Genomic DNA, 17,542 nt, shown 5'->3' on the forward strand with positions numbered 1-17,542 from the left:
CCAGACCACATTTAATCTCTGCCACTTGATTGCATTATGAATTTATCTATTTAAATGTGTCTATTTAAATATGCTAATATTTGCATTTTGAATGCAAGCACGCAGAATTCAGGTTAAGCTTTAATTGTCATTGTGTTTCTCCCGGGGTTCCTCTGCAGCACGCTCCTGCACAGCGATGGAAAAACACTGAATCAGATTGTTTAGCTTTAATAAAATGCTGTTTGTGTTTCTGCACGTGTTCTACGCGTATATGAAATAAAGAATAGATGAGGGGACAGAATGTAATGGCACCCTGATCCCCACAGCAGGTGCTTACACTTTTTCTCAACTGCTTTCAGTCATTTCTCACAACAGAACTGCATTTCTCAAAACTACTCGTCCCACCGTCAGATCCTGTTGTCAGTTCTGCACATCATATCAGCAATGTCTTGTTGTTTTCATCAAATTGCAATTGCTTTTGGACAACATGCAAATGGTTCTGTACATCTGTCAGCTGCTTTTTTGTCCTGCTGTGCAAAATAACTTGTCCTGATTCTCAGCTGAAATGTCACAACCACCAAACCAGTTAGTCTTTTTCTCAGGTTGGAAGTCTGTACTATCAAAATGAGTGAACATGTTCTCAGAATTGTATGTCTGTACAGATTTCTACAAATTGTGAGGACATGTTTGCTAAGAAATATCTCCAGAATTGAGAAATTGCTCTCAGGTGAGTCTTCACCTTCGTTACCGAAGAGAAACATGTGCAACTTCATAGACTTGGATGAGGCTGGCTTTAGCCTGGCCAAAGGCAGAAGGCGTGGTAGAAATCTAATCGGCCAGAGAGCTACTGTTGATGTCCCAGGCCAACATGGAGGAAACATCACTATGTGTGCTGCTATTTCAGACCAAGGTGTGCTAGCTCATATTCCTATTAGGGGACCATACAACACAGCATCTCCTTACATTCTTAGACAATCTCTATAGAAATGTCATTCCTGAAGATGAGAGGGACCTCAATCGAGATGATCTACCAAAGAATGTAGTAATTTGTGACAATGTCAGTTTCCATCACTCTGACATCAGGCAGTGGTTTGTCCACCACCGCAGGATGCTGATTGAATTCCTTCCACCCTACTCCCCGTTCCTGAACCCAATTGAAGAGTGTTTCTCGGCTTGGAGGTGAAGGTTTATGATCATCATCCACATACATGGATGACACTGCTGGCTGCCATGGATGCAGCATGTGAGGACATCTCAGCAGATGCATGCAGAGGCTGGATTAGACACTCAAGAAGATTCTTTCCACCGTGCATAGCAAGGGAAAATATATGTTGTGATGTGGATGAGAATCTGTGGCCCAACAGAGAGGACCGACATGACGCATAGGAAAACTGCCACATAATTTCACCTTTACCTTCTCTACATGTATAGTTTTTCCCACTTTGTCTTTTTCAGGTTTTCATTTGTTGGTAAATAGCCTGTGTGTAGTTTCCTTTGTTTTCTGTATGTAAGTACCACTATGACAGTACAGTCAAAATGTGAATACAGTGTGATCTTTTGTTTCGATTCTTCCTTTACTGTGACGTGGGTCGATGTTGATTGGTTAACTGAGGTTAGATGGAATCAATCAGAAAAATGATCTATTCATACCATGTAAATTACTGTAACACCTGGTGGATGCACAATGGTTTGCTGGACACTGTAAATTATAACACACACACCAGTACTGTAATTTAGTAGTTTCTGGTCATCAAAACCTGACTTGAGTATAATTTAAATAACTCAAACTGAGTATGATGTTCTACTGACAGCATGACTAATAATTCTGCCTGTCACGTTCACACTGTTGAGAAAATGACATGGGATTCTGCTGCCTCTGACACAATGATTGATGAAAAAACACGCTTTTGCACGAGAGACACAGCGTTTTGAGCAGGTGACGTGTATTTTCCGGTTATTCACTATGTTGTGCAGTTTGTACGTGTTGTTTTGAGAAATCACTTGGAGATCTGCAATCTTCAATTCTGATCTGAGAAATGACTGAAAGCAGGTGAGAAAAACTGTAATAAGGACCTGGATACAGGTGTGACGTCATCCGCCCCCACTGGCCGCCACTGTGCACGCGTGGACTGTCCGGGTGGGATACAAGGAGCGCGCGATCGTGTATCTCTTTCACCAAAACTCGCCAAAGACGTGCGCGTAAGCGCGCGTGCGCGTACGCGTGCCTCGGTCGCGCCTGGTAGTTTCCGCACGGCGCGGTTTAGCGATGACGTCATCCTCACTGTCGGCTCAGGAGCGACGCACGGCGCGGGTCGTGTTCCTGGGCGCCGCGGGCGTGGGGAAGACCTCGCTGATCGCGCGCTTCCTGCACGTCCGATTCGAGCCGCAGCACGCGCGCACCGTGGAGGAGCTGCACACGCTCAAGTTACAAAAACAGCCTTCTTTCACCTTAGAAATATTTCTAAGTTAAGAAACATGTTGTCTATATCTGATGCAGAGAAGCTCGTCCATGCGTTCATGACCTTCAGACTGGACTATTGTAATACATTACTAGGTGGATGTCCTGCATCATTAATAAACAAGCTTCAGTTAGTCCAGAATGCAGCAGTCAGAGTTCAATTCAATTCAATTAATTTTTATTTGTATAGCGCTTTTAACAATGAACATTGTCTCAAAGCAGCTTTACACAGATAATGTGGTGATTAAACATAAATATGTTCTTTGTAAGTATGTTTGTCCCTGATGAGCAACTGTGGCAAGGAAAAACTCCCCGAGATGGCATAAGGAAGAAACCTTGAGAGGAACCAGACTCAAGAGGAACCCATCCTCATCTGGGTTGCACCAAATGTCCATTTGAAGCAGATATACAATGTTGTGGGGTACAGTGATGATGATCAGAAGCAAACTGCACTCCCGAGTCAGTGCAGCAGACCGCCGACACCAACTACAGTCCAATCCGTCCTCAAAGCACCCATTCTACTCCGGAATTAAGAGACCGTCCCGAGCTGCACAGAAGTGTGAAGATCCAAGGAGGAGAGGGGCAGGAACACTGGTCACTGGAGCCTCAGGAGCATGTTTAACTCGACCGAAGAGAGAGAGAGAGAGAGAGAGAGAGAGAGAGAGAGAGGGTGACGGGAAGAGAAGGATATGGATTATTAAGTGTAACTATTGGTGTATGAAAGTTAATGTCACTGTGCAGTTTGGACTCGGCAAGACTCGCTATGGCAGCATAACTAAAAGGGAGAACCAGAAGGTAACACAGACATGAGGGATCTCTGGGATAAGAGACGACCCACCACACCACCGTCAACAAACCTGAGTGAACGTGTGAATGTGAGGGGCGACAGCATACAAATATACCAGTTCACCAAACACTCTATATCCATGTTCCCTCCAGATCTGTGCCTTTACCTAAGAGAAATCTACTGATAAAAGGCTTGACTAAATAAATACGTTTTCAACCTCGACTTGAACACTGAGACTGTGTCTGAGTCCCGAACACTGATTGGAAGGCTGTTCCATAACTGTGGGGCTTTATAAGAGAAAGATCTGCCCCCTGCTGTAGTCTTCATTATTTGAGGAACCAACAGATAGCCAGCACCTTTTGATCTAAGTAGGCGTGGAGGATCATACTGGTACAGAAGTTCACTCAGATACTGCGGTGCGAGACCATTAAGTGCTTTATACGTCAGTAGTAATATTTTATAATCAATGCGAGATCTGATTGGGAGCCAGTGTAGATGATTAAAACAGGGGTGATGTGGTCATATTTCCTAGATCTAGTGAGGACCCTTGCTGCAGCATTCTGGATTAACTGAAGCTTATTGATGCACTTACTCCAACACCCAGACAGTAAAGCGTTACAGTAGTCTAATCTAGAAGTAACAAAAGCATGAACCAGTTTTTCTGCATCCTGTAATGACATCATATTTCTAATCTTAGCAATATTTCTAAGGTGAAAGAAGGCGATTCTGGTGATATTATTCACGTGAGACTCAAAGGAAAGACTCGGGTCAATAATCACACCAAGGTCTTTGACAGCCGTACATGCTGAAACAGAAACACCATCCAGAGATGCTACGTAATCGGAAAGTTTACTTCTAGCTGCATGTGGTCCTAGTAAAAGTACTTCCGTCTTATCTGAGTTGAGCAGAAGAAAGTTATTAAGCATCCACTGTCTAATGTCCTTTACACACTTCTCAACATTGTTAAGCTGATCTCTCTCATCTGGCTTTGCTGAAATATACAGCTGTGTGTCATCAGCATAGCAATGGAAGCGAATCCCATGTTTATGAATAATTTCACCAAGAGGCAGCATATATAAAGAGAAAAGCAGTGGGCCTAAGACAGATCCTTGAGGAACACCAAACTTTACCTCATAGAGCGTGGAGAACTCACCATTTACATCCACAAACTGATAGCGATCAGTCAAATAAGACCTGAGCCAAGAGAGAGCTGTTCCCTTTATTCCTACAACATTCTCAAGTCTAGCAAGCAGTATAGTGTGATCAATGGTGTCAAAAGCTGCACTAAGGTCGAGCAAAACAAGTAAGGAGACAAAACCCTGATCAGAGGCCAATAACAGGTCATTTACCACCTTAACTAGCGCCGTCTCTGTGCTATGATGAGGCCGAAATCCTGACTGATACATTTCATAAATGTTATTCATAAGTAGATGTGAGCATAACTGCTGTGCTACAACCTTTTCTAAAATTTTGGATATAAAGGGGAGATTTGATATCGGTCTGTAGTTGGACAACTGACATGGGTCAAGGTCAGGTTTCTTAATAAGGGGGTGGATAACTGCCAGTTTGAAGGATTTCGGTACATAACCAGTGCTAATGGAAGAGTTAATTATTTTTAAAACAGGTTTGATTACCTCTGGAGCTATCTGTTTAAAGAAACTAGTAGGCAAGGGATCGAGAATGCAGGTTGATGATTTTGATGAGGAGATTAATGAAATTAAGTCACTCTCATGAATAGTAGTGAAGCTTTGTAATTGATTGTCTGCTATAATGACACTGCTGTCTACAGGGTTACTTGTAAAATAATTTGGATTTATATTAACCGCCTGGATTTCTTGCCTGATGTTTTCAATTTTATTATTAAAAAAGTTCATGAAATCATTACTACCTATTGATGGTGTGCATGTTAGCGCAGTGCTTTTATTCCCTGTTAATTTTGCTACCGTGCTGAATAAAAATCTAGGATTATGCTTGTTATTTTCTATGAGGGTGGAGAAATATGCTGATCTGGCAGCACTAAGAGATTTTCTATAATTTAGAGGCTCTCCTTCCATGCTATTTGAAATACTGTTAATTTTGTTTGACGCCATTTACGCTCTAGTTTTCGAGTGGTCTGTTTTAAGGTGCGTATGATCATTATACCACTGTGCTAATTTTTCTCCCTGATCATTTTGGTCTTAAGGGGAGCTACATCATCTAGAGTGTAACGTAACGTTGTTTCTAGATGTTCAGTGGCCCAGTCGAGCTCTGCGGGGTCTGACGGAGATCTATCTAATATCGTAATATCGGGAAGATAATTAATAAAACGCGCTGCTGTAGCTGACGTGAAAGTACGCTTAACACGGTAACGTGGTGAGGTAGAAATGCAGTGACTGAGGCAAATTTTAAACAAGATTAGATAATGGTCTGAAATAGCTTCAGACTGTGGAATTATGACTAAGTTTTTTATTTTTAATCCAAATGTTAACAACAAGTCGAGAGTGTGTCACCACTATGAGTGGGTCCTATAACATTCTGATTAATTCCGACTGAATCTAGAATGGACACAACTGCTGCTCTTAAGGAGTCTTCCTGATTATCAAAATGAATATTAAAGTCTCCAACAATTAATGCTTTGTCTAAAGAAGTAGCTAGATTTGTAATGAAATCTGCAAATTCTATCAGAAAATCAGAGTAGGGCCCTGGGGTCTATAAATAATAATTAGTGGAATTAACTGACTTGACCTGCTTTCAGACACTGAATATTTTATGTTGGTGTAGAGAACTTCAAATGTTTTACATTTGTGTTTAGTCTTTTGTGTGACGTTTAGATTATTATTATAGATAGCTGCTACTCCGCCTCCTCTGCCATTTAGACGGGGTTGGTATATGTAACTATACCCAGGAGGACTCGCCTCATTTAATGCTACATATTCATTCGATTTAATCCACGTTTCTGTCAAACACATTATATTAAACTCCTGGTCGGTAATAATTTCGTTTATAGTAAGCGCTTTTGGCGTGAGAGATCTAATATTCAACAATCCTATTTTTAGATCAGAGGTGCTGCTGTTTGTTCAGTCCTATTTAATTTAATGTTAATCAGGTTACTTAAACAGACTTTCTGATAATTCCTAGTTCTTACAAGGTCGAGAAAATATGATCACATAACCCCAATCTTCTCATTCCTACACTGGCTTCCTGTTAAGTTTCGAATAGACTACAAACTACTGCTACTCACTTATAAAGCACTAAATGGTTTATCTCCATGTATCTCTCCAGTCTTCTAACACGCTACAATCCGCCACGCTCCCTGAGATCTCAAAACTCTGGACTTCTAGTAGTTCCTAGAATAGCAAAGTCCACTAAAGGTGGTAGAACATTTTCACATTTAGCTCCTAAACTCTGGAATAGTCTTCCTGACAGTGTTCGGGGCTCAGACACACTCTCCCAGTTTAAGTGCAGATTAAAGACGTATGTTTTTAGCGAGTTCTACACATAACACACATCACATCATAACCTTGTGCTCCAGAACATCTGATCACATCACATTATCAACTTGTGCTGTTAATATCATGAACAGCAGCTACGCTAATTCCTCTCCACTGCTTCTCTCTCTCCCCATCCCGAGGCTTCCTGAGGTTGCTCCAGCTCCAGTCACGTCCCACCTCATGAAGATTATGGACTTTAAAGAAGAAGATGCCGAACTCGCAAACATCCTGAACCATCTAGAGACGTACCAGTGCCATTTGGATCCCACTTCATGTGTGGAGTTTGACATTGGACCTCCTGAAGTGTTTAAAGGCTCTGGCATGGAGAAGCTGATGCTGGATGTGATGATCACAAATGTTGAGCTCAGTAGCTCCTACTTTTATACCAAAGACTGTAGAAAGAACATTACTTATAATCTTATACTCCAGTAATCATGTTAGTTCTCCAGTGTTCTGTATTGTTGAAAGATTTATGATCAAACTCTTGATGTCACCCAAATGAGGATGGGTTCCCCTTTTGAGTCTGGTTCCTCTCAAGGTTTCTTCCTCATAACATCTAAAGGAGTTTTTTCTTGCCACAGTCTCCATGCTGCTACTCAGGGATAAACACACACCATTCACCTTCACTGTTGATTTCTGTAAAGCTGCTTTGAGACCATGTCTGTTGTGAAAAGCTCTATACAAATAAACTTCACTTGACGCTCGAGTGGAAGCTGGACGGTGCCGCGCGCCTGGTCCTGGAGATCCTGGACACGAGCGGCAGCTACGCGTTACCGGCCATGCGCGCGCTTCGTATCCGAACCGGCGACACCTTCGCAGTCGTGTACGCGACGCGCGAGCTGTAGCTGCGCGGCTCGCTCGAGGAGGCGCTGCGCACACCGACGTGCGGTAGAGACCGCGACCATGAGAAAACCAAGAGGAGAAAAAAACACAGCTGCGTTCTGTCCTAAACACCAAACTGCACCGGGAACCCGCACTTACTTCCGGTGTTCCGGCAACCATCAGCCTCAACCCAGACCTTCTCAAACCAGTGAATTTCTGCTGCAGATGTTACAGAACAGTTCACATCTGGAATTGTGAAGGAAACCAGTAGAGAAGGAGAGAAGTGTGAATGAATAGGTTCTCCAGGTTCTCCTGATTCATCTTGATTTCTTTTAGACTGTTATTAAGAAAGACATGATCCAGACCAGCGTTTAAGACCACGAAGGTGCTGAGATTCCAACTCCATCATGAAAACATACAGCTTCACCTCTGACTGTTACGGAGCACTGACACTGGAGACTCCTTCCAAACACACACACACACACACACACACACACACACACATTACAGATGTAGGAATCCTGTACACATTATACCTGTATGTATTATTATGACACTGAGAGAAACCCCTCTGTACTCTATACATAAAGATTTGGGTTTTGTGTGTGTGTGTGTGTGTGTGTGTGTGTGTGTGTGTGTGTGTGTATTGGGAGGTCATGAACTCTAAAGTGGTGAAAAAACAAAAAAGGCAGCAGGATAATTCACACTAAACCCTCACACACACACACACACACACACACACACACACACACACACACACACACACCAGAGGTGGGAAGTAACAGAGTACAAATACTTCATTACTGTACTTCAGTAGATTTTTCTGGTATCAGTTTTTTACTCCACTATTTATTTTTCAGACTTTTTACTTTTACTCATTACATTTTTACACAAATATCTGTACTTTTTACTTCTTACATTTTCAAACCCGGCTCGTTACTTTAGTTTTAATCCATTGATTTGGTGAAATATTATTTTTATTTTCACTGTGCGCCGATTTCAGCTGAACAACTGATTTCCTGTTACTGCGCGTCTTTTTCACTCCGCTGGTGTATAAAGTCCTGACTCTCACTCACCACAGATGTAGACTAGTTTATGGAGATAAGAATCAGCAGGCAGAAGGCAGTTAGAAGTTTGGGGTTAATGTGGATGAGACAGAGGGAGTCAGTGATGAGAACATGACTGAGAACAGACACATTCCTGATCATCATCATCTTTTCTCTGCTTGTGTTCTATATGTGGATCTTCAGCCTGCATACATTCATTAGATAACAACATTTTAATTAGTTTTGTATTAATATATATATTAAAATTAAATTATTAAAAATACAAAAATTAAAATTATTGTAAACGGCACTAGATGTTATTAACGCTATGCAAAAAATACGTTTATCCACGACTTCCTTTCTTACATATAAAATAAATAAATAAACTCCAGATAAAAATATTTTTAATCAGTAAACTTTTGTTTTATTTCTGAGTCTCAAATCAAACACCAAATCCGCCATGTTTTACACAATTTACCCTCTGGGGGGCGTTTTGTGGGTTTTCCTCATAATGGCGACACAAACTTAAATTACTGTCTTTATTGATCGTACAGATAAAAACAATTCATCATTCAAATCTGTAAAATGTCTATTTTTATTTGTATACAATTATAATAACAACAAAATGGTATGATTATGATAAAAGCTTCTTAACTTGAAGAACAGTTTTCCGGTATCACCTCATTAACTGTCCGTGTGGAAACATAGCAAAGGTTCTGTTTGGTGTCCTGATGATTTACTTAAAATAAATCACCATTATTACTTTAAAACATTTACAATAATTTTTTGTCTTCATGCTCTATGTTGCATCCATATTTCTCCATGTTGTTTAAAGTATTAAAACAGGAAGTATTAATATATGGTACATTAAGAACAGATAGAAATGTGCGATTAAGTTGCGATTAAATATTTAATTTAATTGACAGCCCTAATATTAATATGATGTGAGGTCCAGTTACCAACATGACACTAAAACAGGTAGAAGTAATAACTACTTTTTACTTAAGTACATGTCAGAGCCAAAACTTCTTTACTTTCACTCGAGTAAAAAATATAATCAGTACTTCAACTTTTACCCGAGTATTTTATAACATGAGGATCTGTACTTCTACTTAAGTAAAGGATGTGTGTACTTTTGCCACCTCTGTCTTACACACACACACACACACACACACACACACACACACACACACTCACATGCGTTTTTATGGTCAGAGGTTTTATGTAGTAGAATGTGAAAGTAGTGAGACGCTTCTTTAACATCATCGTGAACAGAGTCACCAGTGCCACCAACATCCTCATGACCGAGCAGTTTAGTGCTGAAGTGTGCAAGAACAGGAAGAGCAAGGACGTTTTCACAGCATTATACACGTATAAAACACGTGATGTGTCCTTTATTCAGAAACATTAAGCTGTCATTGTTGAGCAATAATCTAAAACTGAGCTGTGGATCATTTGGTAGTGAAATAAGAACATCAAAAATAAAAGATATTATTTTATATCTTTTATATCTTTTTTAATCTATCGCTAGATCACTAAAAAACAAAACACAACACAAACCCTGTATATAACCTCTGTACTGTACATGTACATATTACATACTATATCTTTTTTACTCCTCATTACATCTGCACTATTTTTATCTACATGTATCTTTATATCATTACTCTACATTCTGGCCAACATTTCATTTATTTATGTGTGTGTGTGTGTGTGTGTGTGTGTGTGTGTGTGTTTGTGTATATACATATAGTAGACTTGTTTATTCAGCTTGCTAACTTCTTAAATGCCATAATCTTGTAACCTTCACTTCTGCACATTTCCTCTTCAATTTCATCGCCTTAGAACATCTATCTGTACTTCTTAATTATGTCCACACATCTATCTATCTATCTATCTATCTATCTATCTATCTATCTATCTATCTATCTATCTATCTATCTATCTATAGCTTCAGCTCCTGTTCTATCAAGATCACGAGAAAACAAGAAAGAGAAGTGTATAATGCACGCCCTTGTAGGACTTCTGTAGGAAGAGAACAGAACAGCTCTGTTTAGTTGTCATAACTTTGACATAAAACACAAAAAGACAATATGTTTGTGATAAACTTATTTATCTTCCAAGCTAAGATTTTTCTTACAGAAATGTAAACTTTATTAAGGTGCTGAACCTTCATTCTCTGTGTTTTGTTTGGAGATAAATTCACCTGGACACTCAAATAACAACACCAAAGACTTTTATTTTACTGTGTCATCTGTTTGATTTTTACAATTTTACAATAGGTAAGTAAATATATTTAATGCCCACTGGTATTGTATTTAAGTTTAATTAAAAAAACATTTAAATATATTTTATTGTCAAGTCATGGCGTCAATACGGCGGCACGTGATCAGGACTTTTAATATGTAGTATGAAGTGCACCGTCGCCATGTTTTTTTCCCCCCATGATCCCTTTTGATATAAGACGCCAGGAATTTTCAAATCGGGTCAGCCAATCAGAAGCGACGGCGCCGCGAGAGCCAATCAGGATCGACGCTAACGAACAGGGCAGAATTTAAAAATGATGCAGTGTTGAGAGTGTGAGCGTCAGGGAGAAGAACACACATTTACACACACACACACACTTTAGTGGTTTACACGAGTTTAGTGTAATTTTAATACTAATACAGGTGGGTTGGAGTTAAAGGAGATCTACATGGTTTAGGTTTGTTTAGACACAAAGAGTTTTTATTCAAATCCGAGTGCTGAAAGATCTTCTGGAAAACATCTGAAGCGTTGGAGATCTTCTTCTTTTCTGACCCCCGGACGCACCGCTTCCACTGAAACTCGGACCGCAGGAGAAATGAGCGCTGGCATGGCGAAGGCGGCGGCGGCGGCGGTGTCGGTGAAACCTTCCTCACACGTCGACCCCAAATCCGCTCCTCTGAAGGAGATCCCGGACATCCTGGTGGACCCGCGGAACATGAAGCGCTACATGAGGGGACGCTTCCTGGGTAAAGGCGGCTTCGCCAAGTGCTACGAGATCACGGACATGGACACCAAGGAGGTGTTTGCGGGGAAAGTGGTGCCCAAGAGCCTGCTCATGAAGCCGCACCAGAAGGAGAAGATGAGCACCGAGATCTCCATCCACAAGAGCCTGGACAACCAGCACGTAGTCGGCTTCCACGGCTTCTTCGAGGACGACGACTTTGTGTTCGTGGTGCTGGAGATCTGCAGGAGAAGGGTGAGATCTCTCACATCTCCACACACACACACACACACACACACACACACACACACCCCAACGGTCCAGCTCTTGACCTACACTCGGTTAAAGCTCATACACTCCAACTAACTGCATTTACAGAAGAATTTATTATAAATAAGATTCACTTTTTATTTCTTCCTGAAATATTTCCATTGAACAACTTTTCGATTTGCACCTGGTGTCTGGAGTTTAAACGACCGGATGTGACGTCACCGGCGTTTGAATGCGAGGAACACGTTGGGTTGATTTTTTTTTTTTTTTTTTGTTCTTTAAAATTTGTTCCCTTTTAAAACTTTATTTTTTTCTACTTTATTTGAAAAAGGAGAATAAATAAAAAGTAGTAAAAACAGTGCAGGTTAAACCTAAAAACTCACTTAATCATCACATTTATTTTAATTATAAAATACTTTTTTTTTTTTTTTTTTTTCTGAATGTAAAAACCATTTAGGGCGAAATCAAGAATTAATCCAGATTCATTCTCAAATCTATGCCTAATTTCATTTTATGAAACAATTTAAACCTTTTTTTTCCTCCATAAATGTGTGTACTGAACATTTTGTTAGTCTGATTAACTGTTAGTCTGATTCTGGGTCTGATCTTTAACCCATGGCTTTTATTTATTTTTATTTGAGAGACTTCAGCTCTTATTTTTTTGTGAATTATACTGAACATTTTCCCAGTGTCTGTTGGACTGTTTGTATCAGGGTTGGTTCCTGGGTCTGATGCTAAACCCATGATCTTGTATTTCTCTGACTGAACCCACAGTCACTCCTGGAGCTGCACAAGCGCAGGAAGGCCGTAACCGAGCCCGAGGCAAGATACTTCATGCGTCAGACCATCCAGGGTGTCCACTACCTCCACAACAACAGAGTCATCCACCGTGACCTGAAACTGGGCAACCTGTTCCTCAACGATGACATGGAAGTGAAAATCGGTGAGCCAAGAGAAATTACTGTTTGGTTACGTGATCATCTACTAACTGACTGTCCAGCAGGTTCGAGTCGTTACTCTCAAGTGAGGACGGTTCCTAAAGAATCCGACAACAGCAGCGTGATTATACTCACATTCCCAATTCCACACGTTTCCTTTTTCCTCTCAGGCGACTTCGGTTTGGCGACGAAGATCGAGTTTGACGGCGAGAGGAAGAAAACGCTGTGTGGGACACCAAACTACATCGCCCCCGAGGTGCTGTGTAAGAAAGGCCACAGCTTCGAGGTGGACGTCTGGTCCCTGGGCTGCATCCTGTACGTCTCTCTCTCTCTCTCTCTCTCTCTCTCTCTGTGTTTATACGGTCGTTTCTGATTTTGGACTCTGTGTGTGGAACATCAGGTACACGCTGCTGGTCGGAAAGCCGCCGTTCGAGACATCTTGTCTGAAGGAGACGTACGTCCGCATCAAGAAAATGAGTACACCATCCCCAGGGTGAGCACTGCACTGCGCACGACCTCTCAATCGGGTTTAAATGTATTAACGCGTCACGCCGGCGCCTCCTCCTGTCGCTCTGCAGCACATTAACCCCGTGGCGTCGGCGCTGATCCGGCGGATGCTGCACGCCGACCCCACGCTCCGCCCTTCTGTCGCCGACCTGCTCACTGACGAGTTCTTCACCTCGGGATACGTCCCGCTCCGACTCCCGACGTCCTGCCTCACCGTCCCTCCTCGGTTCTCCATCGCCCCCTCCAGTCTGGAGCCTGCTCTTCACCGCAAACCTCTCTCTGCTTTCAATAAAGGTGTGGACTCGTACCTCTGCTCAAAAACCCGCGTCTCAGAATCCACTCTTGAGTTTGTTTGTCTTGTGATTATTTCCAGACACCGACAGTCCGCTCGAGAAAATGGGGAAGGTGGAGCAGCTGCTGAAAGACGAGCCTCCACAGAGGTCAGGGTCCGAGACGGTTTCTGTCTTCTTTTCTTTCTCAGAACTTGATCCTAACCATGTTTTTCTTCTGTGGACGCAGAGACTCACCTGAACAACCCGAATGCCACCTGACCGACATGCTGCAGCAGCTGACGAGCGTGAACGCCACCAGACCGTCCGAGAGAGACTTCGTTCGCCAAGGTAACCTTCTCACAATCCAAAACACGAGGACGGACGTTTGCAGAAAAACGTGCAGATCACGTGACCCTGCTTCTTGTTGTTCTAACAGAGGAAGCCGAGGATCCGGCCTGCATCCCCATCTTCTGGATCAGCAAATGGGTCGATTATTCTGATAAATATGGCCTAGGTAACCACACACACACACACACACACACACACCCCTAATCTAGAACATCTTCTAGAGCTTTGATTACTGATCTGGTTTCATACTGCAAAGGAATCAAAAAGAATGATCTGTGGTTCATTTAGACCTCGAGGTCCTCGTAAAACCTTTCTATTAGAAATCACGGATCTGACGCTTGGTATATTCTGTCAAATTCAGATGTTTGTGTGAGCTGCAGTGTTGCAGAAGCACCGAACCAGAGACGAGAACACATGAGTTTCACAATCTCACATTCTTCCCTCTGCCCCCCCCTCCAGGGTATCAGCTGTCCGACAACAGCGTTGGGGTTTTGTTCAACGACTCGACCCGCCTAATCATGTACGAGGACGGAGACAGTCTGCAGTACATCGACCGCGTAGGGGCGGAGTCTTACCTCAGCGTACGCTCCTACCCCTCCACCCTCTCCAAAAAGGTACCCCCCACAACCCCCTGAATCTGTAACGAGTCATCAATTTAGCGACTCATTTGAATCTCGTTTGTTAAAACAAAGCAATCTTTTTTTTTTTTTTTTTTTTTTGTCCCAGTTCATTTGATCAGAAATAAAATGTATAATTTATTAATAAGCAGATCCCTGAGCAGTCTACATACACCAATCACTTATCACTCGTTCACGAACGACTCGTCACTGCTCCTCACCCCAACACACCACTGAGAAGTTTCCTGGGTGACTGAAGCTCTCCGTGTTCCTCTCCTGTAGATCACTCTGCTGAAGTATTTCAGGAACTACATGAGCGAGCACTTGTTGAAGGCGGGTGCCAACATCACGCCGCGCGACGGGGACGAGCTCGTGCGCCTGCCCTACCTGCGCCACTGGTTCCGCACGAAGAGCGCCATCGTGCTCCACCTGAGCAACGGCACGGTGCAGATCAACTTCTTCCAGGTTTGTGTCTCATCACGTGGGTCCGCACGATTAGCGTACGGGGTCCAATCTGACTCGTCGATCAAACTTCATAACGTGTCCTGGTCCTCACTTCCTCGCTGTCTGTTCTGTGCAGGACCACACAAAGCTGATCCTCTGCCCCCTCATGGGCGCCGTGACCTACATCAATGAGCGTCGTGACTTCTGCACATACAAGATGAGTCTGATCGAGGAGTTCGGCTGCTGTAAGGAACTCGCCTCGCGCCTCCGCTACGCCCGCAGCATGGTGGAGAAACTCCTGGCCAGCAAAAACACAGCCACCACCACCACCACCACCACCACCTCGTCCTCCGCTCGCTAACACTCAGCACACCGGACTGTGTTCTCACACACACACACACTTATCTATGAACTCTGAGCCTCCCAAACTGTACATTTTTCTTCGTCTGTCGTTTTTCTCTTCCCACTTATTTTTATCTCATGAGGATGAAAAGCTCTGCGTGACCACGCCCTGGACTGACCACGCCCCCTGTCTGCTGTATCATGTACTTTTCTTTTCTTCTTGTTGCTCTGTTTACATGTTTGTTTGTTTTATTCCTCATCTCTTATTGGTCTGTCTGGTTTTATAAAGTTAAATAGAATTGTATTAAACTTCAGTGTATTCAATTGAATAAAACCTCCTTTTTGGTGAAATCTTCTGCAGCAAATATTCTAGTGTTTATTTATATATATTGATTTTTATTTAAAAAATGTATTGCATTTACATTTGCGGCATTTATCAGACGCCCTTATCCAGAGTGACGTACAAAAGTGCTTTAAATCTACACATTAAATGCCTAAACAAATGTATTCTATAAATCACTGCGTTTTCACGTGAGTTAAGGATGTGCAGTACTGACTCGAATCAATTTGAAAAAAATCTTATTTAATGCATTTGCATATTGTTTAAAAAAAAAAAAAAGCAGAAATTTATTTAATGCAAAATAATAAATAAATCCAGAGTTCATCAGTCACTTACAGCCATTGTTCACTTTCCTCTGTGTAGAGAAGTATTTTATTATCCAAAGCCATGGTGTATTGGGGATCAGACCTGAATATTTACCCATGTCCTTTAAAAACTCACCCATGACCTGCTCTGTTCATGTTTTTAGTATAAAATATAAAACTGTAACAGTAGCACAGGGGTTTAAAATTGTATTGTACAAACCAACACGTTTAAAGTGTGTATGTTGCTGTTGCGATCTCCAGCACCTGCATTTCCTCTATACAATTTTGTGTTGTTGCGTAGAATGGAATACGTCTTGTACCACCACCACCACCGTGCTTCACAAATGTCCAAGTACAATACAATACACTTCTTAGGGGGGGTAAATACTTATGCAAGGAACGGTCATTATAACAATTTCTCTAGACACTGTCCAATATACTTGGAATTAAATTTCACATTTCAGTAGAAATATTAGTTTTCCGGTCAGACGTGCGTAAATGTTTTAGTACTGAAGAGTGATTCTCAACATGACACTAACACTACCGTGCTTCACCACTATGACCTGTGTTGAGTTTCTGGTTCCCAAAAGAGAAGAACTTTCTCTAGATGTTGTATTTGGGAATAATCTTGCAAACGATGAGAATTTGGTTGTAGATTGAAGATCATAAAGGAGGTGGTGGGGGGGTGAATACTTATGCAAGGCCCTGTTTGAGGTTGATAATGTAATGGATATATGTACAGATTGGACAGAGCTCCAATGTTCTGCTCAGTTCTGTCTATTTATTTATATATATATATATATATATATATATATATATATGGGTCTGAGGCTGTAAACTGATCAGCAAGTCTACAGGTGACTTTAAGGTTTGACCTGCTGTTTTTTTAACCAATCAGAAGGATCCCTGAATCCTCTATTGAAGAGAATGATTAGTATTTGTGTAGTAAATTAACCGCAGTTGAAGATTTTATGACAGAAATGTAGCACAGAAATCTCTACACCCATTCCTCGTCTAATTAAAACCTCCTCCAAACCGACGCAAAAAATCCCAACCTGGTTTACAAAAACGTGTTCCAACACGTGAATGCTGGTGGAATTCAGTGTTTTCATGACACGTTTACATGTAGCCACGCCCACAAAACGGCAAAAGAGCTACTTCGCAGCTGACCCTTCTTCCAAAGAGCGCCATAACTTTTGTTCTGATCGAAGCTAATCTTATGTCTTTTAATGAATTTACAGATTAATATAAAAGGTTTTACTGAAATATGTAAATAAATAAACACTGCAGCGTAATCTGCATCTTTAGAGACAAACGTTTTCACCAAAAAAATACATCCAGTGTGAACTGTTAAAAAAAACACAAACCCATCACTAGTACGGATCTGCTAGCATTCTCGCGTCTAAACCGAACAAGCTGCACTTTAAATCCCATTCTCTTGATTTCCCTTCAGGGAACCCCAGAGGGAAGTTGCCATGACGATTAGAGCTAACATCACACACCATCCTCTTCACACATCAGCAGCAGCAGCTGGAGCTCCTGACTGTCTCTCAGCTCATCAGGGCTTAATAACGCTATCAAGCAAAAGCTGCTCCACTGTGAGTCGTCGTTCAGAGAGCGTCCGAGAGC

The 17,542-nt window shown here is 41.8% G+C and overlaps 3 protein-coding genes across 3 annotated transcripts in view; 2 read left to right on the plus strand and 1 right to left on the minus strand.

Moving 5' to 3' along the window:
- Nucleotides 1–1,903: 1,903 nt before the first annotated feature.
- On the plus strand, nt 1,904–8,135 carry rasd3 (RASD family member 3). The gene is made up of 3 exons (XM_046837731.1): nt 1,904–2,403; nt 3,733–3,739; nt 7,408–8,135. Exons 1-3 carry the CDS (start codon nt 2,246–2,248, stop codon nt 7,537–7,539), a joined length of 297 nt encoding a protein of 98 aa, XP_046693687.1. The 5' UTR covers nt 1,904–2,245; the 3' UTR covers nt 7,540–8,135.
- Nucleotides 8,136–11,090: 2,955 nt separating this feature from the next.
- plk1 (polo-like kinase 1 (Drosophila)) lies at nt 11,091–15,619 on the plus strand. Its single transcript, XM_046837456.1, is given in 12 exon segments — nt 11,091–11,785; nt 12,575–12,743; nt 12,909–13,053; nt 13,139–13,206; nt 13,209–13,231; nt 13,317–13,539; nt 13,619–13,685; nt 13,765–13,865; nt 13,954–14,031; nt 14,325–14,479; nt 14,765–14,947; nt 15,063–15,619. Coding segments are annotated over 12 exon segments (1,818 nt in total). The 5' UTR covers nt 11,091–11,404; the 3' UTR covers nt 15,288–15,619.
- Nucleotides 15,620–15,865: 246 nt separating this feature from the next.
- Nucleotides 15,866–17,542, minus strand: part of ern2 (endoplasmic reticulum to nucleus signaling 2) — a 20,744-nt gene continuing 19,067 nt past the window's right edge. The window contains exon 22 of the mRNA XM_046837455.1: nt 15,866–17,542. This exon is cut by the window's right edge and continues 420 nt beyond it. The gene's annotated coding sequence lies outside the window, so the exon portion shown is untranslated.

The sequence above is a fragment of the Silurus meridionalis genome, chromosome 24, assembly GCF_014805685.1.
Source record: "Silurus meridionalis isolate SWU-2019-XX chromosome 24, ASM1480568v1, whole genome shotgun sequence".
Taxonomy (NCBI): Eukaryota; Metazoa; Chordata; class Actinopteri; order Siluriformes; family Siluridae; genus Silurus; species Silurus meridionalis.